This window comes from Ochotona princeps, chromosome 28, assembly GCF_030435755.1.
Source record: "Ochotona princeps isolate mOchPri1 chromosome 28, mOchPri1.hap1, whole genome shotgun sequence".
Taxonomy (NCBI): domain Eukaryota; kingdom Metazoa; phylum Chordata; class Mammalia; order Lagomorpha; family Ochotonidae; genus Ochotona; species Ochotona princeps.
In genome coordinates this window covers 1,754,198-1,774,389 of record NC_080859.1, presented here as the reverse complement: position 1 = coordinate 1,774,389, position 20,192 = coordinate 1,754,198, and the positions used below count along the sequence as shown (strand labels likewise).

Below are 20,192 nucleotides of genomic sequence, written 5' to 3'. Positions count from 1 at the left end.
GGAGCTGGATCAGAAGCGGACTAGGTGGGAGTTGAACCAATGACCATATACTGTAGAAGGACATTGTGACCCTTAGAAGGTCAGCGAGCACAGGATTACAGCTCGCCGCTGGCTTTCCTGAGTGAAGCTTTGAGGTGGCCCTGGTTTTGTGCAGCCTACGCAACCACTGTGGGCTTCCCACTCCCACGCTGCGAATCGCCCAGGGATTGCAGAGCTCTAGAGTGCCCCAAGCCTGGTGCTGTTCCTTGCATGGGTTACAGGAGCCTGGGGGAAGGGCTGCAGGCAGCGAGCTGTTTGAATGGAACAGGAAGTGAAGGGATGGACAAGAACAAGCCAGAGACAATTGAATCTTTTATTTCAGGGGTGGCCTGTTCCATGTTTGGCTGGGTCATTATACAAATGGTGTTTGTTGGGAGGGCCAAATTCACTTCCTACAGTGCTTTGTCCCTGCAAGTGGCCCTAATACACTTTTGTGTGTGTGTGCTTCTTAGTAACCTAAAATGGTCAGATGGTGCTGTTTGCAATCCTCTTTTCTGCAGATGGTACCAGCCTTCCTTCTCCACCCTCTCCTCCTCGCCCTCGGTGGACACCCGCCTCGGGACAGCAGCCCACAGCTGTAGCTACTGCGCGGACTTGACCCTCTGCTTCTCAAAGAGCTCTCTCAGCTGCTGCTCCGTGGTGGCCTCCCTCTGCTGCATGAGCTCGGTGGTGCCCTTGGTCACTCCCCAGGCATCCGGCTTGGACAGGGAGGGGCTGTATGGCCTGCCCGAGGCGATCCGCAGGCTCTCCCAGTACTCCCGCCTGGCCCTGCGTGGACAGAGTGCCCCGCGTCAGGCCCGGCCTGGAGCTGGACTCGGGACCCCTGAAACTGGGTGTCGCCCGGGGGCTCCCCGCAACCCCGCGCTGGAGCTTCCGAGCATGCGCAGCCAAGCACGCCCGCCATGTTGCGCCCGCTGCCTGTAGCTCAGCGGTGACTGGATTGTTCTCTTGGATTTACAGAGACAAACAGCTAAGAATTTAGGTCGCATGTTTTCCATGCGACTTCTGCTTCCTCTGCGCCCTCTCGGGCCCCGCTTGCTTCCCTGTCTCCTCAGAGGCCGACCTTCTAGAAGAGTCCCTCCCGCCCAGCTGACCGCACAGGTAACCCTGCCCGGCCGCAGTGCTCCTCAGGGGCCTGTGCTAACGCTGCCGGCTTCCCCTTCTTCCTTGTTGGTCCCCCTGGCACAGCCCCTGGGTGCCCGTGCACCCTTCTTTCGCCCTGCCCAGCCCCTGCGTGCGGTGGTGCTGACTCCCGGGGGACAGGCCAGGGCCTTGTCCAGCGTGCGGCTCTGGGGGGACCCCACACTGCGGCTGACGGCACAGGGCTGGGGTCCCCTCGGGGCCTGGGACACCCCTCCGCCCAGCGGAAGCCGCTCACCCCTTCCGCTAGAAACGCCGTCCACAGGCCGAGGCCCTGGTTCTCTCTGCGTTTTCCACCGCGTCTCTCGGGGTTCCATTAAAACATGGCGGACTGCGAGCCTGAGCTGGGGAACACTGCCCCACCGCGCTCCATTTGCCCCCCTGGATGCAAGCTCGGGGGGCAGAGACCCTGCCCATGTCCATCGCTGCAAGCCCCAAATCCGTGCTCATTGACGTGCAGCCACGGTGGTTTGCGGACACCCCAGGATATCTGCCCAGCAGTGCCCGCACGCACTCACCTGGCCCTAATCCAGGGTTTGGTGTGCATGTCCAGGCCGCTGCCCCAGCTGCCGTGCTTGTCTGACGCGGGGGGCAAGAACCCCCTCTCCGGGGCCAGCTCCTCGGCGATGGCCCTGATGTGGTAGGGCTCGAACCCGCAGCAGCCACCGATGTAGCGGACGCCCAGGTTGTAGGCCTCCCTGGCGTACTTCTGAATGTCCCAGCGGGTGGCCACGCGGGGCTCCAGGGCTGCAGGAAATGATAGTGGTCACAGTCAGCCTGCAAGGCCAGCTGCTGCGGCTCACGTTTCTGGAGCCATCAATGCAGTCCAGTTCTGCTGCAGTGACACCCAGCCTTCTAGACGTTTCCAAGGAGCCCCACCCCCTCGTGTGCATTTCTCCACAAGCTTCCTGCAGCGGGAGCATTTCAGATTGGACCTGTGGGATGGATCTATGTGCTGTAGAAGGAGTATCTGGGACTTGGCAGGGTGGGCTGCACAGAGCATTGTTTCTGGGGTGGGCTGAGCTGCTTGTGGGGACAGCCACACCCCACATTTGGAGCACCTGATCCCAGCTTCCTGCCAATGCACACCCAGGATTGGGTCTCTGCCGCCTACGTGGGAGACCTGTGGAGTTCCTGGCTCCCAGCTTCAGCTCCCAACCTGGGGCTGTTGTACACATTTGGGGAGTGGATCAGCAGATGGGAGCTCTCCTGATTTTTTTTTTTTTTTTCCCAAAGAAAAAGATGTTTTTCCTCTTGGGCTGTTTCTCCAGGTGGCTTCAGCCAGACAGCTGCGCTACCCCGTGCCCCAATGCACGTGTCTGCTTTCTTTGCCTGCTCAGCCCTGCCGTTCTCATGGGGCCACATGGTCCTCCCAGGGAGGCCCTGGCCCCCACCCAGCATCTCTGCAGTGACTTCCGTCCTGGGGCGTTATACAGGCCTGGGAGATGACTACCCAGCCTTAGTTTGCCAAGGTGGAAATTCAGGCCCAGAGGAATACAGAGCTTTTCTGTAGGGCCTGGCTCCAACCCTCCCCTCCATCCCACCCCTGACTGCCCAGGAACCCAGAGGCCTGACCCGTTGTCATTGTTGCTTTTCTGCTGTGACCTACTGGCAGCCCGGAGGCTCATGCTGGTTGCCCACGTGGTCCTTCCAGGCTGCCATGATCCAGGGGCCAGCGGGCGGGATGTGTCTCTAGTGCCTACCCTGGCCCCAAACACTGCCTTTTATCAGTAGGGACTGCCACCCTCGCCAGCGCAGGACTCACCGAAGGGGAACTCGGGCAGGTCGATGAAGCCTTGCTTGCCACAGTCAGGCGTGTGGTAGGCCAAGGGCTGGCTCATCAGGTGTGCGTGCAGGCGGGCAGCAGCCAGGCCCTCCTTCATGAGCCTCACCGCCTGCAGACTCGTCCAGGGGTCGAAGTGGCAGTTCACGCCCACGATGGACGCCCCTGCGAGCGGAGGGAGGACTCAGCTTAGGTGCAGTGAGTGCCCATGGGACCCTATCCATCCGCCCTCCTGCTCAGGCAGGTAGCTGCTGCTGGCACTGGAAACCCATCACCCAACAGTGGGAGGCAGGTGCTCTTCAGGATGCTGGGTCTGGCCCAGTTGAAGCAGCACGTGCCTGTCCTGGCTGTCCGTCTTCCTTCCTGAATGAACCAAGTCAGCCGAGCTTTGCTCTGACTGAGGTCAGCTTTCCAGCACTGAGCACTGTGGCTCGCCGGTGCACGAGGAGCTGCTGGCATAAGGGCAGGGGCGTCATTCGGGAAAAAGTCCTCAGGGGTATGTTCTCTAGGAGGAATTTTGTGCCCCATGCCTTCAACTGATCGCAATGGTGGACTGTCAGTCATTTTGACAGGCACTGCTGGCACAGTTTAACCCCTTCCAGAATCACCGGCCCTCCGGAGAGTCTTCGTGAAGCTTTCTTTTGGAAGTTGCTGAGAGGTCTGATTTAGTGAGAACCTGATAGACTGCAGACACCCCTCTCTTTATTTCATTGAAAGCAACCGTTGTGGCCATTGTGTTCTTACTTCTGATAGCACCAGGGGTGGTCTACCTGGCTTCTGGAAGTTTCTTTCTCTTGGAGGATTAGAGCAGGCAGTGGCTGTCTGTTATCCTGTCATTTCAAAATGGGAAGAACTCTCAAAGGAAAGTTTTCTTAAATTGAAAAATTGGCCACGCCAACCAGCTTCAGTGGCCTTGATTCCATTTTCAATATTGTGCCACCGTTACTGCCATCATCTCTGGAAGTTTCTGCCATCAAAAAGAGAACTTTGTGCCGGTGAAGCAATCAAGCAATTTCCCTCTTTCCCTCTCCCAGCAGTCCCCAGTCAACTTGGTGGATTTACTCTTTCTAGATACTTGTGCAGAGAAACGCTAGGAGATCCGCCCCTTTGTGGCTGGTTGATTTCCCTTGGCCGACTCATGGAGCTGAGTCAGCAGTTCATGTCCACCATGGACACCCTGTGAGTGGGAATGAGGGCTCACTCTGGGCTGCCCTGGCTCAGCCCTGGCCTAGCGTGTTAGCAGAGCTGCACTCTTTCTCACGGCCGAGTTGTTTTATGTTCTTCTGTTGAAGGATTCTTGGGTTGTTCCCAGGCCAGAAAGAACTATAGTTGACCAGCTGCTGGCTCAGGGGCTTGCCTTACACAGGTTCTGGAAGTGGCGACAGCACACCTTGGTGGCGCTTGGCCCTCAGTGGGCAGTGGTGCTCAAGGAGCTGTGTCCAGGGCTTGGTCTTCTTGCTTGTTCCGGTGAGGTCTTGCTCCCCCGAGCACTTGTCGTGATCTGGCTGGGTCCAGGAGCTGCATCTGTGTCTCTGTGCCTTGCTAAGTGTATCAGCAACACTTAGCCCAGGGGGCCGAGGCCTGCTCCCACCCTGGTCCCGGCTCCTGGCTCCCGTGCCCCCATGACCCCCATGCCCCCATGCCCTTTGCGTGTTGCTTCCTGCTGCCTTCGTGGACTGACATGTACACTGCTCCCGGAGACTGAGGAGCGATGTTGGAGTGTCCCTGCAACATCACCTCTTCCACTTCGCTTTCAGACCCCAGGATGTGCAAACCATCAGCACGCCTGCCTCCCACATCTCCATCTCTCACGCTGACCTTGCAATGGCCTTCTCGTCCTCACTGGGTGGGTCACAGCCTTGCCTTCTTGTCCGGGCTGTTGTGCTGCTCACCCTTCAACCATTGACTGCCTGCCTGTTAGGTGTGCGGCTTCTTGTGAGAGGTGTATGGGTAAATGTCATTATAGGGCCTGGCCTGTGACTAGGAGGGTTTGTACCTTAGCGCAGGGTGCTGTAGGGTCAGGTTAAGGTAGCAGCACCTACACATACTCCCTGCCTGATGACCCATGAAGCACAGGACTGTATCCAAGGCCCAAAGTCCACAACAGCAGACCTGTTTCACTCGGTGTGACCAGGGAGTGCTGTGAGCATTCTCACAGACCGAGCGTGCCACGAGCAGTGTGCACAGGGGTCGGCCATGGCTGGGAGCAGGGGGTGATACCTGGGCTGGAGCAGCCAGGTCAGGGTACCTGGGGTAGCATCTGATGAAATATTGCAGGACAGGCTGATTAAGGCTCTGGTAGGTGCAAGAAGCTGAGCCACATACGCCTATGCTCTGCCTATAGCACCCTATAGTCCAGTGAGGGGTCAGCCAGGACACAGACAAGCCCAGAAGGCAAACGACAAGGGCCAGGTACCCGTACCAACTAGGGACAGACGTCCCCAAGCCTCTGGGGCATTTCCCAAGCTGACTCACTTGTTCTTTGGTTTCATGTTTCCGATCAAATTAGGGTGGTGCAACTTCATTCCTAGGCCTCTAGATAACTTATGAATGGCAAGCAACATTCGTGGAAACTTGGGAGTTGAGTGAGAACAGGATTTTGAACAGAGGTTCAATCACAATTTCTCGATTTCTTGGGGTGAGCTGGGCTCTTCCATTGACTTGGAGGGGCTCTTTAGGTTTTCAAGAGAGGCAGCTCTGAAAATACATGATTCCTACTAGAAAGAAAGCCCAATACTAGGAATAAAAATTGCATAAGAGATGTATTAGTTGGTTTGTATTTCCTAGGAAACAATTTTTTGAGTGATTACACCAATTACCAAGAGCAGAGTGTACTTGTGGTTTGTCAGAATGCGACAACCCTGGCAGAGAGGCCAGCTAACTTTCAAGATACTGATGTTGCAAGACCTCCCCTTGAGACAAGTTGAAAATAAAACGCTTTGTATTTTACTGTTTCTGACTTTCCAGAACGTTCTCATCCTTTGGTGTTGAGCCCTAAGCACGGCTCTAGCTGCCCTTCTCAGCAACCTTGGAAGCATTCACCCCTTCCCGCTGCTGAGACGGATGCCGTTACTAGTATTCCTGCATCAGGTGCCTGCCTTCCCAGTTCCCGAAGCTCCCCCGGTGCACAGCCATGGCATGGCTCTTACCTGCTTTGACCAGACGCACGGCACACTCGCCTGGCGGCACGCCATGCAAGTCACCCTCAGGCCCGATGCACATGGTCACGGCCACTGGCTTGCCAGATGTTTTCAAGACCTCGACAGCCCACACGGCCTCTTCAACATGCTCAAAATACTGAAAGCAGGTGGGGAGCCATTAGTCCTGCTCCTGGCAGAACAAGTAAAGACTGACAGCTTAGTAGATCTGGGCTGATTCATTAGCTTTGTTTTTGTTTTTCTTTTTTACATAGAACAGAATCAAATGGTGATTTGTCAGTAGGAATTTCAGTCTAAATTTGGAAAGTACTGCATCAAATTGACTCAATCAAATATAGCCAAAGACCTAAATTGGAAAAAAGACTTGAGTCTTTTTCCAATGCTTTCCCAGGCCGTAGTCAGGGAGCTGGGTCAGAAATGGAATAGCTGGGGTTTAAACTCGCATCCGTATGGGAGGCAGATGGCAGCTCACGTGGTGCTGACGGCACCACAATGCAGGCCCCTGCAGAAATGACTTTCTGGGCTAACACTGTTGTCCCAACAGGTGCCCAGCCCCTGGGGAGACAGGAAACACGCCAGCCCCCGGTGACCCTCCTGAACCTCGGCAATCAGGAAGTCCACGTTCTTCTTCACAAAGACCTCCAGCTGCTGCCGGAAGATGTTCTTCACCTCCGCCTCACTCTTGCAGCTGAGGTAGGACGGGGTCTGGCTCACGCCGCCGGCCACCAGGGCATCGCCCTCATCAGCCACTTGCCGCGCGATGTCACAGGCGGCCTCGTTGACCTTCTGCCCCTGAGGTGGGGGGAGAGGGGATGCAAGGCATCTGCACCTTCATGGGCCACACAGATACACAGTTTTACTTGGGGAAATGCTGGTCGCGGGGCAGTTCACTGCTCTGCCTGTTTGCAGGGATAGCGCCAATGGTTAGCGGTTGCTACTGTAAGGCAGACAGGTCACGTGTAGGATGTAACCTGAAATCCAAGGTGCGTGTGTGTGAGAGGGTGGCAGGATCCAAATTGGTGATTTCTATGCCTGGGCTGCACTGGGAAGAGCTCCCGGCAATTGTGTGTGTGTGATGCCAAGTTCTTCCGATTGTCTCCGACACTTAACTCATCAGGTCTTTCCTAATGACTTAAGACCTGAAAAATGGGCCCTTACCCTTCCACAGCAAACCCCAAACCCAGCAGCCAGGGCACACAGCCCCATGGGTCTCCTGTGAGGTCGCGGCTGAGGGGTTGCAACCCTGCCCTGACCCTCCTCATATCCCTACTTTGGGCAGGACTGGGAGCGCGTCGGAGGGGGGCTCTGGTGGCTTACCTCCCTCCCCAGGGACCCACTGAATGACTGGCTACAAATGGGCCTTCTGTAGGCTGCTCCCTGCAAGCCTGTAGCATGGGCTAGGGGCCCTGGGTGACAAGTCCTGGACCACTCACCGAGAGCTTCTCAGCCACATAGTTGCCCCTGTTCTCCAGCTTGTCCTCGCTGGCATAGAAGGTGAAGGTCTGCATAACGTTGGAGCCTGCCCGCAGGAACTCGCGGTGCAGCTGGCGCACTGTGGGGAGACAGCACAAGGGGCTCAGCACCCCCCATTGCTCAGACCCCATCCCTCAGCCCTGCAGGGTATCCACCAGAGCTGCTGCTGCCCTCCCTGACTGCTTGGCCTGTGTACACCCTAGTGTCACCGAGAGGTCAAAGGGAGCCCTTGGCCACTGCTGCCAGCCCAAGGCCAGGGAGTAGAAGTTCATTACCCACCAGGGCATCCCTTGTCACGTGTGGAAATGACCCCTGCATGTGGCTACAACCCGCCGCACTGCCCTGGACAACCCACAGCCCATGCAGCAGTAGCTGACCCAGGACGGTGGGAAGGGCCGCCTGGCAGGGGGAAGAGGGCTGCTGGTGGAGGGAAGGGCCCAGTGAGGGCTAGGAGGAGCACTTAGGTGCTAAAGGAGGCAACCGCTGCTCAGGTGTGGGAAGCTGGCACAGGGGCAGGAGACGGGGACACGTTGCTAGAGCCAGGCACAGATGGACAGAAGCCTAGGCTGAACGAGGAGTCTGGGCTGCAGCCCCAGGTGAGGGAGCAGTTAACCCTGTGTTGCTTTTGGCGTCTTTCGGGGTCTTAGACCTCAGGTGGGGCATGGTCCCCACACACAGGCGCACATGCCTGCAGCTGCTGTAACCACACATAACTCAGTGTCAGGGCAGTCTCCTTCAGCGTCTGACTGTTTTTAAGCTTGAAATTTCATAATGGATAGCTTCAAACACAGTCATCTCTGTGGTGAAGTCTAGACTGGCACAGCTCATCTTGAACACTAGCTGTGCCCAAGCAATGCTGTCCTCCAAGTTGGGCCTGGAGGGCAGACAGCAGGGGAAACTGGACGTGAGTGAGAGAGCCTGCTCTTGATCCTGATCACTCATTCCATTGTGTCTGCTCCTGGGCTCTCCCTCGTGAACCCTGAACCCAGAGCTTGCATGGCAGTCAGGGATCTGTGATTCTAAAGCTGCCTGTTTGCCTGAGGAGGCAGGATAGACAAAGTGAGTCCTTCCATTTTCTGGTTCACTAGCGATGGGTCTGCAATGTGGGTCTGGGCTAGCCAGCCCACCCAGGTCTGCTGCCTGAGTGTTGGCGGGAACCCACTGACCCAAGCCATCAGCATCCTCTCTTAGGCTCTGCTTCAGCAAAGACGGGCCAGGAGGGAGAGCAGGGCCTACCCTCAGACCTTCTGACCTGAGTGCCATTTGTAAACACTTGGCACATATCGTGGCACTTCAAAAAGCCGTGGGAACTGGAATTAAGAGCCAAGTTTATTTTAGTGTCCGGACAGGAAAAGCCCTCCGTGGCGTGAACTGTCTGAAGACTCTTCTTTACATCACAGTTGCTCCTGCCAGCAGCCAGGGGGCACCTGCTGTAGAGAGCGCCCAGCGGCCCTCAGGTGACCCCAAGGTCATCCAGAGCCCATTTGCCTCATGCTGGAGCTGCCACTCCATCTCTGCGATGGCTGGTCCCCCTGCTCTGATGCCAGCTCTCACACCTGCTGTACTGCCTGCAGTCCACATCTCAGGCTCGGTTGGCATCCACTCAAGAGCCCAGAGGCCTTGCTCTGCGCTTCTTGCCTGCGCCCAGTCTCCCCCATCCACCTGAGAAGCCTGACTTCTGCCCAGCTCCCCCAAGCCCACCCAGCTGTGAAATCAGAATCCTGCCCTTCACCCTGTCGACTTGGGGCTGACATGGACTGTTCTGGAAGCCGGGGGCTGGGGTTGCCTCAGGGCACAGGGAGCTTCCATCCTAATAAGGCAGACAGAACAGCAACAATGCCAAGAATCCATTTAGAGAAGGAGGCATAAGCTAACCCGGTGGACCGAGTGCCAGGGGCTGTTCCAGTGTTCCATGTGGGAGTGCTGCACCTGTGCCTGGCTCTAGCCCCGCCCTCTCCGCCCAAACAGGCGTTTGGGAGCAAACCAGTAGGCACAAGCTCTGAATGCCTTTCAGATAGGTACATGATTCATCTTAAAACATTACAGAATATAGCAAGTAAGGACAGAAAGAACGTGCCCTCCACCCCCGGTTCGACTCCTGCATGGATGAGTCGGCCTGCTGAACTGCTGGACCTGCAGTGCCACAGGATCAGGGCTGTTGCAGGAAGCCACTCACAGTGTGTGTGTTGGGGGAACCAAGGAGTTAGAGCCCCAGCCCAGGGCCTCCTCATGCAGCAGCTCAGCTCCTTGGGGCTCTGCCAGGCAGAGTAGGAAGAAGCAGACCTGAGAGGGGTGAGGGGTAGAGGAAACACTGGGTGGGCTTGCTGCAGAACCCTGAAGATGAGAGCACCCTGGACCCTTGGGAGCCAGCCCCCATGCCACTCCTGCCTCCAGTTACAGGACCTGGTGGAGGCTCCTGCCTGTGAAGACAGCAGCAGGGGCCACCCTGTTCCCTCCCTAGCTGCACAGGATTGTGGTCCCAAAAGCAGGGTGAGATGGTGAGGAGGGTCAGGTCCTGTGCAGGTGGACAAGTGAATGTAAGCAGAGTGGGCCAGGGAGGTGTTGTGGGACCGTGGGTTTGGCCACCACTTGGGATGTGTGCTTCCTGTACTGGAGGGCCAGGTTGGGTCTCAGCTGCTCGGCAGATGAGCCTGGGAGGCCATAGGTGATGGCCCACGTACGTGGGTTCCTGCTGCCTCCTGGCCTCCCATGCGCCCAGGAGGCCCAGCTGGAGCTCCTGATTTCAGCCTCTGCCTGCCCTGGCTATTGAAGGCTCTCAGAATGTAAACCAGCACAAGATTGTTGTGCAAATAAGAGAAAAATTACAAAGAGATGACGTGGGCCAGCTTGTCTGCACGCCATGGCTTTGATGTGGCAGGTAGACATTGCTTGGATGAGGGTGAGGGCCAGAGTGGCCCTGGGGGAGCATGGGCATGGGACACTGCCTTGGCCTGGGTGGGGTCTGCGAGGGCACGGGTGGGCGGCAGGCAGCAGTGGCCAGCTCACTGTGGTGGCAAGGCCTAGAGCTGTGCTACTGGGGGAGAGCAGGAAGGGGGAACTCTTTGCATCTGAGCTCTGAATGGTAGCAGGCAATGTGCTGGCTGCATCCTCCCAATGGATGTGAAAGTCTACCTGGGCTAGGGAGAGAGGGGAACGCGGAGGAGTTTGGGGGAGGGCATTGAAGGAAGTGGAGCAGACGGCACCCACCTGCCTCTGGGTGCTCCACAGCGGCCTCTGGGGTCCAGGGCCCTGCCTTCACGTAGCCCCTCTTCTCCAGCGCGAAGACGAATCCGCCATCCCCAATCACAACCTCGCCAGCGTTCAGCCGCTCTAGGATACCCTGGGGTCAGAGCAAGTGTTATGTTCTAGGAGCTTCTGGCTTTGAGTGCGTTCACGAGAAGCGTGTGATTGTTCTAGAAATCCACTAATGGAAGGTCCTCCATGAGACAGCCAGAATGCTCAAATACTGAAAATCTGAGCATGTGCTAGGGGCAAGGCCTTCCAGACAGAAATGGGCAGAGAAATCTTCCATCCTTAAGTTCACCCCTCAAATGGCTGCAGCAACTAGGGCTGGGCCAGGCTGAAGCCAAGAGCTTCTTCCAGGTCTCCTGTCTGGGTGCAGGGGCCAAAACACTTGGGCCATCCTTCTCTGCTTTTCCAAGTGCAGCAGTAGGGAGCTGGATCTGAAGTGAAACAACCGGACTCCACCTGGCACTTTGCTGGCGGTGGCTTAGTCCATAGAGCCACAACACTGGTCCTGAGTTTATACTTATTCTAAATTCAAAATTATATTTTCAAAGTTGCACATGTTGTACAGTGTATCCATCCTGTAACTGTAACTCATACACAGCATAAAACTATCAGGGTAAGGGACACTTCCATTGCCTTAAACCTCTGACTGCTTCCAGTCCAGCTCCCTACTAATGTGTGGGAATGGGGCCGCACTCAGCCCAAGTGCTTGTGCCCCAGCTGCCCGTGTGAGAAACCCGGACGGAGTCCAAGGCTGCTTTGGCTTGGCCTGTACCTGCCCGTTGCGGCAGGATTTCTCTCTCCTCTCATTGTTTATCCCTCTCAGTATGTCACTCTGTCTTTGAAATAAGCACTGTGGCATAGGAGGCTAAACTTTTGCCTGTGGCACTGGTATCCCATATGGGTGCCAATTCAAGTTAGTTACGCTCTGCAGCAACAGCTGTGTTGAGCCGTGTTCAGGTATGCAATCTGACAAGACCAAGGAAAGATAAGTGAGCAGTGGGCGTATGAGGGACCCCCCACTCCTATGCCACTGCACTCACAGGCCGGGCCCTGACTTCCTGGACTCATGTCTTACAAAGGATTCGGTCACTAAGGAAGTTCTTTTCTAGTGTAACGAATTTGTAATTTCAAAGAATCACAGACTTCAGTTGGGGGGAGGCACTCAGTGTGGAGACACCTGCAGCTCTCTGGAGTGCCTGGGTTCCAGACACAGCTCTGTTTTCTGGGCACTCCCGACCTGTTTTCTGAGGGCTCATAGTAGGTGGATCCCATGTGGATCAAGTTCCTGGCTTCTCTCTGGTCTAGTGCCAACCAATGTGGGCGTATGGGAGAAGCAGCAGATGGGACCTCTGTGTGTGTGTGTGTGTGTGCGCGCACGTGCACACGCATGCTTGCCTGTCTGTCCAGCTAGGAAGTGTCAGGAACAAGGCCCCTCTGTGAGTTGGAGGAGGAGGAGTTAAGGCACCTGGCCCAGGGTGTCACTTTGCTACAGAAAGATGGGGTCCAGGGCTCCCTGATACTTGGATGGTGTCCAGGTTCGGAATGATGCAGAGTATCTTTAGCACTGCCTCACACCTGCTGGCGTTCATGACCGATGTGACAAATGGCAAACGCCACAGGATGAGGGGGATGGCCCTGCAGGAGGCAGCCCTGCAGCTTCACCTGACTTCTTCCCCCCCATCTGGGAAGCCCCCCTTCTCCCTACCAGGATGACACTAACCCCAGGGCTGCGTGCATGTCCAGGGCCTCCCAGTTTTGAGCTTGGCAACTAGGACCTGCAGCTGCTAGATTTGTTTTGATTTAAAATCGTGCTGATGGCACGACAGTCTGCAGAGTGCAGGTGGGAGTGTGGCAGAGACCAGGCGCATGGTCTGGTCCTGAGCCAGCCTGGGATGCATGGGGCAGGAGTGAGGGATGCTCAGAGAAGTTTGGGGTGCTCCTCCTGCTCTGGGGCTGGGCTGGGGGTGCAGGCTTCCCTTGGGCTCCTGGAGCCTGGGGACCTCAGGGTCTCTGTCACTCACCCTCTTGGTGCTTTTGCCCCCGATGGGTGCCATCCTCGTGGTGTCTGGACGTGTACACAGCACTGTGCGATAGACCAGGTGAGCCCTGCCTGCGCCCACAGCTGGCACTTTATACTCTGAACTCCCCCCGGCAGTGGGCGTGGGCAGGGTGCAGACTGCCTTGTCCCCTCTCCCAGAGCCAGGGAGAGGTTTGCTTTCCCAGAATGGGAGGGGGCACTCAGGCCTAGAACAAACAAGACACCCTGAGGCCACCGCCAGCTGAGGGACCAAACACAGCTGTGCCCCAGCGCTTTGGCCGCTGACCCTGACCTGGCTGGCCCTCACCTGGGCCTGGTTCCTAGAAGTTCCACTGAAGCCTGGACTAAACATCTGGTGGAGGCCAGTGCCTCCTGCGTCCAGGGATGTCTGAATCCACCCTCCACACCTAGTGGGGCCTTGCAGCTGCCGGTGACACCACGAGAAACCTTGACAATAGATGGTGAGGGCAGTCTTTTGTGTTTAAACAAAACCTTGTTCATTTTGTTTATGATCAGTATGTCAGGTTTAAACTGGAAACCATGAGAAGGTGAAGGGAGATTGGTTCACCTACCCCTCCCCCAGCAGAGACCTGGGTCAGCAAGAACCAGGCCTGAGTCTGCACCGTGCTGTGCAGTGCTTGGGTGGGCTAGGAAGGCTCTGGCTGTCTGAGAGGGCCTCCGTTGAGTTAACATGTTGACCAGTGTTCACCTGGTGGGTGCCTGGCTGTGGTGTGTACATGGTTGGTACAGGTGAGACGTGTGTGGCCCAGTGTCTGTAGCTGTTCTCACCCCTCCATCCCCTGGTAGGTCCATTTACAGAAGAAGCTCTTGCCGGCTGCAACCATGGCAGGTGCGGGTCCCCACAGCTCACCTGTGGCCAGGGCAACCTTTGCCCACAGTTCTGTGAGCAGGCACCCCCTCACCCCCACAGAGCTGCCAACCCTGCCGGTCCTTGTCCCAGTCCCAGAGAACCAGGTGCCCCCTGGTGCTCTGGATGGCTGCTGGACTCTCTGATCTCTGCAGAGTGGTGGACAAGGCAGCATGCCCTAACGAGTCCTTGACCTGCTACAGAGCCCATTCTGGTTGAAGGTCAGTCCCAAAGGAGAGGGGCAGGCTGAGCGCTGGAGCCCGCCCCTTGGTGTTATAACCTAGGGAAAGGCAGTTGGAGCCTCTGGTTGCCGCTGTGCTTTCCTGACACCATTGTTTGTATTCCACAGTGTGTGGGCAGCACTGGTGCTGGGGGGAAGATCCTGCCTCCTGTGTTTCAGTGAGACCCTGGACATCCACGGCCGAACAAGTGCCCGTCCCAGTGTGTGGATGGGAAAAACGCCAGGACTTCTCACTTGCCATTCCACTTAAGGCTCTGAAATGCAACCAGCTTTTCATAGCTCTTCTGAGGCCAAAATTGTCATAGTTAACCTTGCACCATTGAGATGCTTTCCCATTAACGGTGCTTGGGTGTTGGGGACAGGAAGTGCGGCCGCCTGGATGTTCCCCTCGGTTTGTGAGATGTTGTGATGGAGCTCCCTTGTGTCTCCGTGAGTGAAAATAAGAGAGCTTGGATGCAGGACACAAGGCATCTTCAGTTCCCTGCGGTGGCCAGCACTTCTGCAGCACCTCCTCGCAAGGGTGCCTCCAGCCTCCCTTTAGAATCCAGCAGAGGTCAGAGCTCCTCCAGCCATGGGGCTCAGGGCTCACAGACTTCTTCCAGCCTCCCTCCAGGGAGAGCTCCCCACCCCACAGCAGTGAGTCCTAGGACCTCCTCTCAGTGTCACTTTCTAAACGTCCCTGCTCAGCCCTTCCCTCGGGTGCTGATGGGATGATCAGCCTGCAGGTGCCCTTTACGATGATAACTGCCACTCTGTGAGTTAGCTGTGCTGAGCGCCTTACAGGCTCCGTGCAGCTTTCCCCATAGCCCTAAGACCTATGGGCTTCACCATCTCAAGATTTTGTTTTTAAGAGATTTATTTATTTGAGGGGCTGGCACTGCAATGTGGGCTTAAGCTACTGCCTGCAGGACTGGCATCCCATATAGGCACCCGTTCAAGTTTTGGTGACTCCGCTTCTGGTTCTGCTCCCTGCTGATAGACCTGGGAAAGCAGCAGATGAGGGAGTAAGAGCTTGGATCCCTGCACCCACGTGGGAATCCTGAAAGAAGTGCATGGCTGTTGGCTTTAGCCTAGCCTGACCCTGTACATTGTGGACCATCTGGGGAGTGAACCAGCAGATGGAAGAGCTCTCTGCCCCTCCCCCTATCTCTCTGTAACCATGCCTTTCAAAAAAATAGGTATTATCTATTAAAAAATATATATATATTTATTTATTTTTTAAAGATTTATGTTTATTACAAAGTCAGATATACAGAGAGGAGGAGAGACAGAGAGGAAGATCTTCCATCCGATGATTCAATCCCCAAGTAAGCCGCAATGGGCCGGTGCGCGTCGATCCGAAGCCAGGAACCAGGAACCTCTTCCAGGTCTCCCACGCGGGTGCAGGGTCCCAATGCTTTGGGCCGTCCTCGACTGCTTTCCCAGGCCACAAGCAGTGAGCTGGATGGGAAGCGGAGCTGCCGGGATTAGAACTGGCGCCCATATGGGATCCCGGCGCGTTCAAGGCGAGGACTTTAGCCACTAGGCCACGCTGCCGGGCCCTATATATTTATTTTTATTGGAAAGGCGGAGTTAACACATGAAGAAGGAGAGACAGAGATCCTCCACCTGCCGGTTCACTTGTAGTGAGCCACCAAGAGATGAACAAGATGAGTGTTCACCCCTGGGACAGCTGTGTTTTTGTTCTGGAGGGCCCTGCCTTCCTGGTGCCCGTGGGAGCGACCATATCCCACTCCTGTCAGCTGGCCGCAGCTTCCAGAGTCGCCTCTTCCGTTCTGACCCTTGGTGCTCTCTGCTCATCCGCCCTTAGAGCAGCCTTCCTGGTGGTGGTGTCTGACCGTGAACGCGGAGTGCCTTTTCCTGTGCCCCCGGCCATTGGGGCTGCTTCTTTTCCATCCTTTGCCCGTTTGAAGGTGCTCTTGGTGTGTCGTGGATATGAAGGCCTAACTAAATAAACAATTTCTCCTGTTGTCTGGGTGGCCTTTGCTCTTGACTTTGGGTCAGCCCCTAATAAGTTGGGGCGGAGAGGAGGAGCCTGTGGCCCAGGCACTCCCAGCCAGGTCAGAAGCTTGAGGGTCTGCGGCAGAGGCGGGCGGAAGGGAGAAGGCAAAACTTAACATGCCCTGTTACTTGTGGCATGGTGAGGGAGAGGTGGGGCACAGTGGGGTCACCCCAGACTGGGCTCAGCATTGCTCCTTGACCAGCCGGGAGGCTGCGTGAATGCTGAGTGAACTCCAGGAAGCGTCAGCTCTGCTGACTGGCAGAGTATCCAGGAAAACCCAGCACCATCACAAGCTGTCTCCTTCAGGAGGCAGGTGGCCCCGGGTGCTGGCTGACTCAGCGTTGTGAGCTCGACTGCAGAGCTGCGTTCATTCGCTTGCTCAGTCATTCCACATGTCTTATGATCCAGAACAGGCCAGGACCCTGAAAACCCAGCAGTGAACAAGGCAGCTTTGCTGCCCTTTTGGGCAGGGCACGGGAATGACCGAGAGAATATCCAAACAGCCTTGAAGACAGGGTGCAGTGACCACCACGGGGTCAGGTGCTAAATAAATGTGAGGTGGTGTATTGGTTATGAAAACAGAGCACACAAAGGCAAGAGGCTGCTCCAGATTCACTCTCTGAAGCTGCGTGTGTGTCGTGGAGACTGCGGCCTCCCCCACCCCTCCTCCTCATGCCTCTCTGCCTACCAATGGTGGAGGCCGTAAGTAAGATCTGCTGCCAGAGCCCCAGCCCGCCCCTTCCCCCTCCCTGCCACCCCTGCCTCCCCAGGTCAGCTGCCTGGCCTGCTCCCCTTGGCCACTTAGTGGGCCAGGCCGAGGGGGGCAACGAGGCGTGCTTCTGAAGCTCTTTGCTTTGCTCGTGAAACACAGCGCATGTTCGTTTTTGAGGCAGCTGACTGTACAGCCAAACTGGTTGCCCAACTCTGCTCACCGTTCTCTGGGCGCTATCTGACCACAGCTTGCTTGTTTTTCCAGGTGACCTTCACTCTCGCTTTGCACACATCCCTCTGATCCCTTTCAGGGCTTTCCATGAAGGCTCTGCAATGTTTCCTCCTTGTTCCCTCACAGGATTTGTGGGCGGCCACCCATGTGACTGGCGGCCCTGCGGTCCAGCAGGCGTCTGCTCTGGGCTGGGAAGTCAGGCCGCTCTTGTTTGCTGACAAGTGCCTTTGTCTTTGTCTTACCCCTACCAGATCAGAGCCTGTGCGAACCTCACAGTAAAAGCTCATATGGAATATTACCAGAATATTTACAAATAAACCATGCTTTGACACTTAAAAAGTTCTACCTTTTCTGCAATAATGATAAACCTGTTCTCATACAGCTAAAATTAGTACCAATGCCTTAATTCCCAGTCACATTCAGATGCCTCTGTTTCTACAAGGTGTTTTTGGTTTGAAAGGGTTATTTATTTATTTGAAAGTAAGAATTACAGAGAGAGAGAGACAAAGAGAGAGAGCTCTTCCTTCTGCTGGTTCACTGCCCAGGCCGATGCCAGGAGCTTCCGTGCAGGTCTCCCACGTGGGTGCAGGTGCCCGAGCACCTGAGACATCTACCGCTGCTTTCCAGGGTCATCAACAGGTAGCTAGATCAGAAGTGGAGCAGCCGGGACTCGAACCCTTGTTGGTATGGGATGCCAGCATCACAGACAGGCGCTTAACCCACACCCAGCGCCAGCCCTATTGTGTTCTTTTTTTTTTTTAATGATTTAATTATTCAGTTTTAAAAACTAATTTTATTTTAAAGGCAAAGTGATAGAGAGATGTACAAGGAGAGATCATCTGCTTATCTGTAAGATCTGTGTTGGCTTCTCTGTCTTTTGCTTATCTTTGCGATTTATGCTGGCTTATCTCCTAAATGGCCACAAGTGCCAGGGTTGAGCAAGACAGAAGTCAGGATCCTGGAAGTCCGTCTGGGTTTCCCAGTGGGTGGCAGGGGCTCAGGCACCTGAGCCTTGTTGCCTTCCCAGGCACATGAGCAGGGAATTGGATTGGAAGCAGAGTAGCAGGGACCCACACTGAGATGGAATGCCATTGGTTTCATGCAGTGGCTTCATCCACTGTACCACACTGCCAGCCCTGACTTAATACTTCCAACAGAGAGACTGAGCAGGGCAATAATTCATTTGGAAAGTACACTAAGCATAATTTAAAATGTGATAGCATCACTAGTAAAACAGATCAAATGGAAGAATCAATGATTTGAAAGAATATTTGAAAATACATAGTTGGAAGCTTAGGGGGTTGTTGAGGCAGTATGGAAAGAGTAAATATTTGAGTAATTGAGGATGCAGAGAGGCTTGGACATGTTAGAGGTGCGGGGCGCAGTCAAAGAGAGTAACAGAAGACTCTTCACACCTACAGACAACAAGACAGCTCTAGAGGAAGATCAGAAGTCACCAACCAGATTGAACTCAACCAGACCCACTCCCAACACTCATGTAAGGCTCTCCGAGGTTAAAACTATATAGAGAGGATCTTCAAACCTGCTAGGGTAAAGGAACAATAACGCAAGAAAGGGGCTCCGGTTCACTTGACTGCAGACTTCCCAGCAGGAACTTTCCAGGCAGGTCAGAGTGGCTCAGTGAACTGCAACAACTGGCATCTCACAGGTTCTACCCAAGACAGGTCTGAGTAGCCCTCAGACCTGATGGTCATCAGATCAAGAACTCTAGTAGTGGTACATTGGGGGCCGTTTTGTATGGTGTGACAAAGACTGCAGGGACAACAGCCAGCTGCACATGCACTGAGCTTGGAGTGAACTCACAAGGAAAAATAGGTCTGTGTGTCCCTCAGACCTAATAGCCAACAGGTTCTGGCAAGATCAGCACCACCAACCATCTAGTTATATAGGACACTTGGTGTTTCCCTAATCCTGGAAACTGTTCTAATACGAAGTGGGAGAAAGGTTGTATAGACAGTGGTGCAGCCTCAGCACAATATCGCAGGAGGTGGAGACTGGTGAGCCAGGAGCTGGGGCTACAGAGACCATGGTAGAAGTCTAACATAGGAACCCAGACCTGGAACTTTCTGGAGGGAGTGGCACAAGTGGCTGCAAACAAAGAGCCATGTTCCAGCCACAATAAGTAAAATCGATTTGTAGACCTGTGGGTGACACAGCTTTAGAAGCCTGCCCCAAGGAGAAGAATCTGCTAACCAGAAGTACAATGACCAAGAGCAAAAGAGGAGATAAAGGCACAATGAATATTACTGAAGACTCCCCTGCAAAGGGGCAAAAGCCTTGACCAACCTCAGAGTTAACTGAGGAATACATTGGGAAAATAAGGAATGCAGAATTCAAAACACTTGTTACAAAGCTTTTTATCAACAGTGAGAAGCATGTAATACAGGAGTTCAACAAATTTAAGAAACATGTCAGACAGAAGTGATCAAATGAAAGCTGATATATCACAAATGAAAAATACAGTGGAACAAATTACAAGTGCAGTGGAGAGTCTCCAAAATAGAATGAAGGAGGCAGAAGAATCTCCAGAAATGAGTTCACTCCCAGCCCACTGCTTGCACACTACTGTTGTAGCCTCTTCCTCCCTCTTCAAAATGGTGCCTGATTCAGTTCTAGGGGGCAGAGTGGACTGTGAAATCCACCCTGTTCCCCGCACCGTCTGTCTGGGACCTGCTGCTCTGTCTCGTCTCCTGGTCAAGTCAAATAGACCAGCAGGACAGGCAGTTGTTTGTCTTGTTTCACCTCTTGTGCTCCCAGTGAAAGTCCCTTCCCACCTTGCTGATACAGGTCACCACTCGCTGAATGCTGCTGGGGTATCGGTCACTGCAACACCACACCGTTGTGTCCACTGCTTTCCTGTGTCTGCAAGTCTCCAAGTGCCCTTCTGCTGTTGTTCTGTCCTCTCCTGTTTCCTGGAATATGCCTGCTTTGCTTCACACCGTCTGTTTAAACGTGTTCCTATCCTATTCCACCATCTTGATTCTCCAGGGGTCCTTATTTGTATTCCTACGGTGCTCCTTTTAATGACTCCAGGGCAGTGTTCTGTGGTTTACATAGCCAGTGAGTCACAGGTGGATTTTTAGGTTGTTTCTAGACAGTTACATTCTTAGAAGTAAAACCGCAGCGCTGGCACTCTGGCATAGCAAGCAAAGCTGCTGCCTGCAAAAATTGCTTGTCCAAAGATGTGTGGATTTTAGACTTCCACAGATATGGCCAACTTGCTTTCCAAATAGG

At 54.8% G+C, this 20,192-nt stretch overlaps 2 protein-coding genes across 2 annotated transcripts in view; one reads left to right on the top strand and one right to left on the bottom strand.

Moving 5' to 3' along the window:
- Positions 1–496: 496 nt before the first annotated feature.
- LOC101519034 (betaine--homocysteine S-methyltransferase 1) lies at positions 497–12,899 on the bottom strand. The gene is made up of 8 exons (XM_004586240.4): positions 12,867–12,899; positions 10,801–10,933; positions 7,554–7,672; positions 6,721–6,912; positions 6,112–6,259; positions 2,945–3,127; positions 1,698–1,926; positions 497–807 (listed from the first exon to the last, which is right to left on the bottom strand). The coding sequence occupies exons 1-8, from the start codon at positions 12,897–12,899 to the stop codon at positions 621–623; spliced, it is 1,224 nt and encodes a 407-aa protein (XP_004586297.2). The 3' UTR covers positions 497–620.
- DMGDH (dimethylglycine dehydrogenase) overlaps positions 6,686–20,192 on the top strand; it is a 59,061-nt gene continuing 45,554 nt past the window's right edge. Inside the window, exon 1 of the mRNA XM_058656424.1 lies at positions 6,686–6,813. Coding sequence (XP_058512407.1) covers positions 6,779–6,813 — 35 coding nt within the window. The 5' untranslated portion in view covers positions 6,686–6,778. The remainder of the gene's footprint in view (positions 6,814–20,192) is intronic.

Bases quoted from the DNA above. Each gene is read 5' to 3' on its own strand.
- LOC101519034 (XM_004586240.4), bottom strand. From the start codon at position 12,899: ATGGCACCCATCGGGGGCAAAAGCACCAAGAGG. The intron at 3,128-6,111 runs GTAAGAGCCATG...CTCCGCTCGCAG, and splicing joins CGTGCGTCTGGTCAAAGCAG to GGGCGTCCATCGTGGGCGTG. The intron at 808-1,697 runs GTGAGTGCGTGC...CTGTCCACGCAG, and splicing joins AAACCCTGGATTAGGGCCAG to GGCCAGGCGGGAGTACTGGG.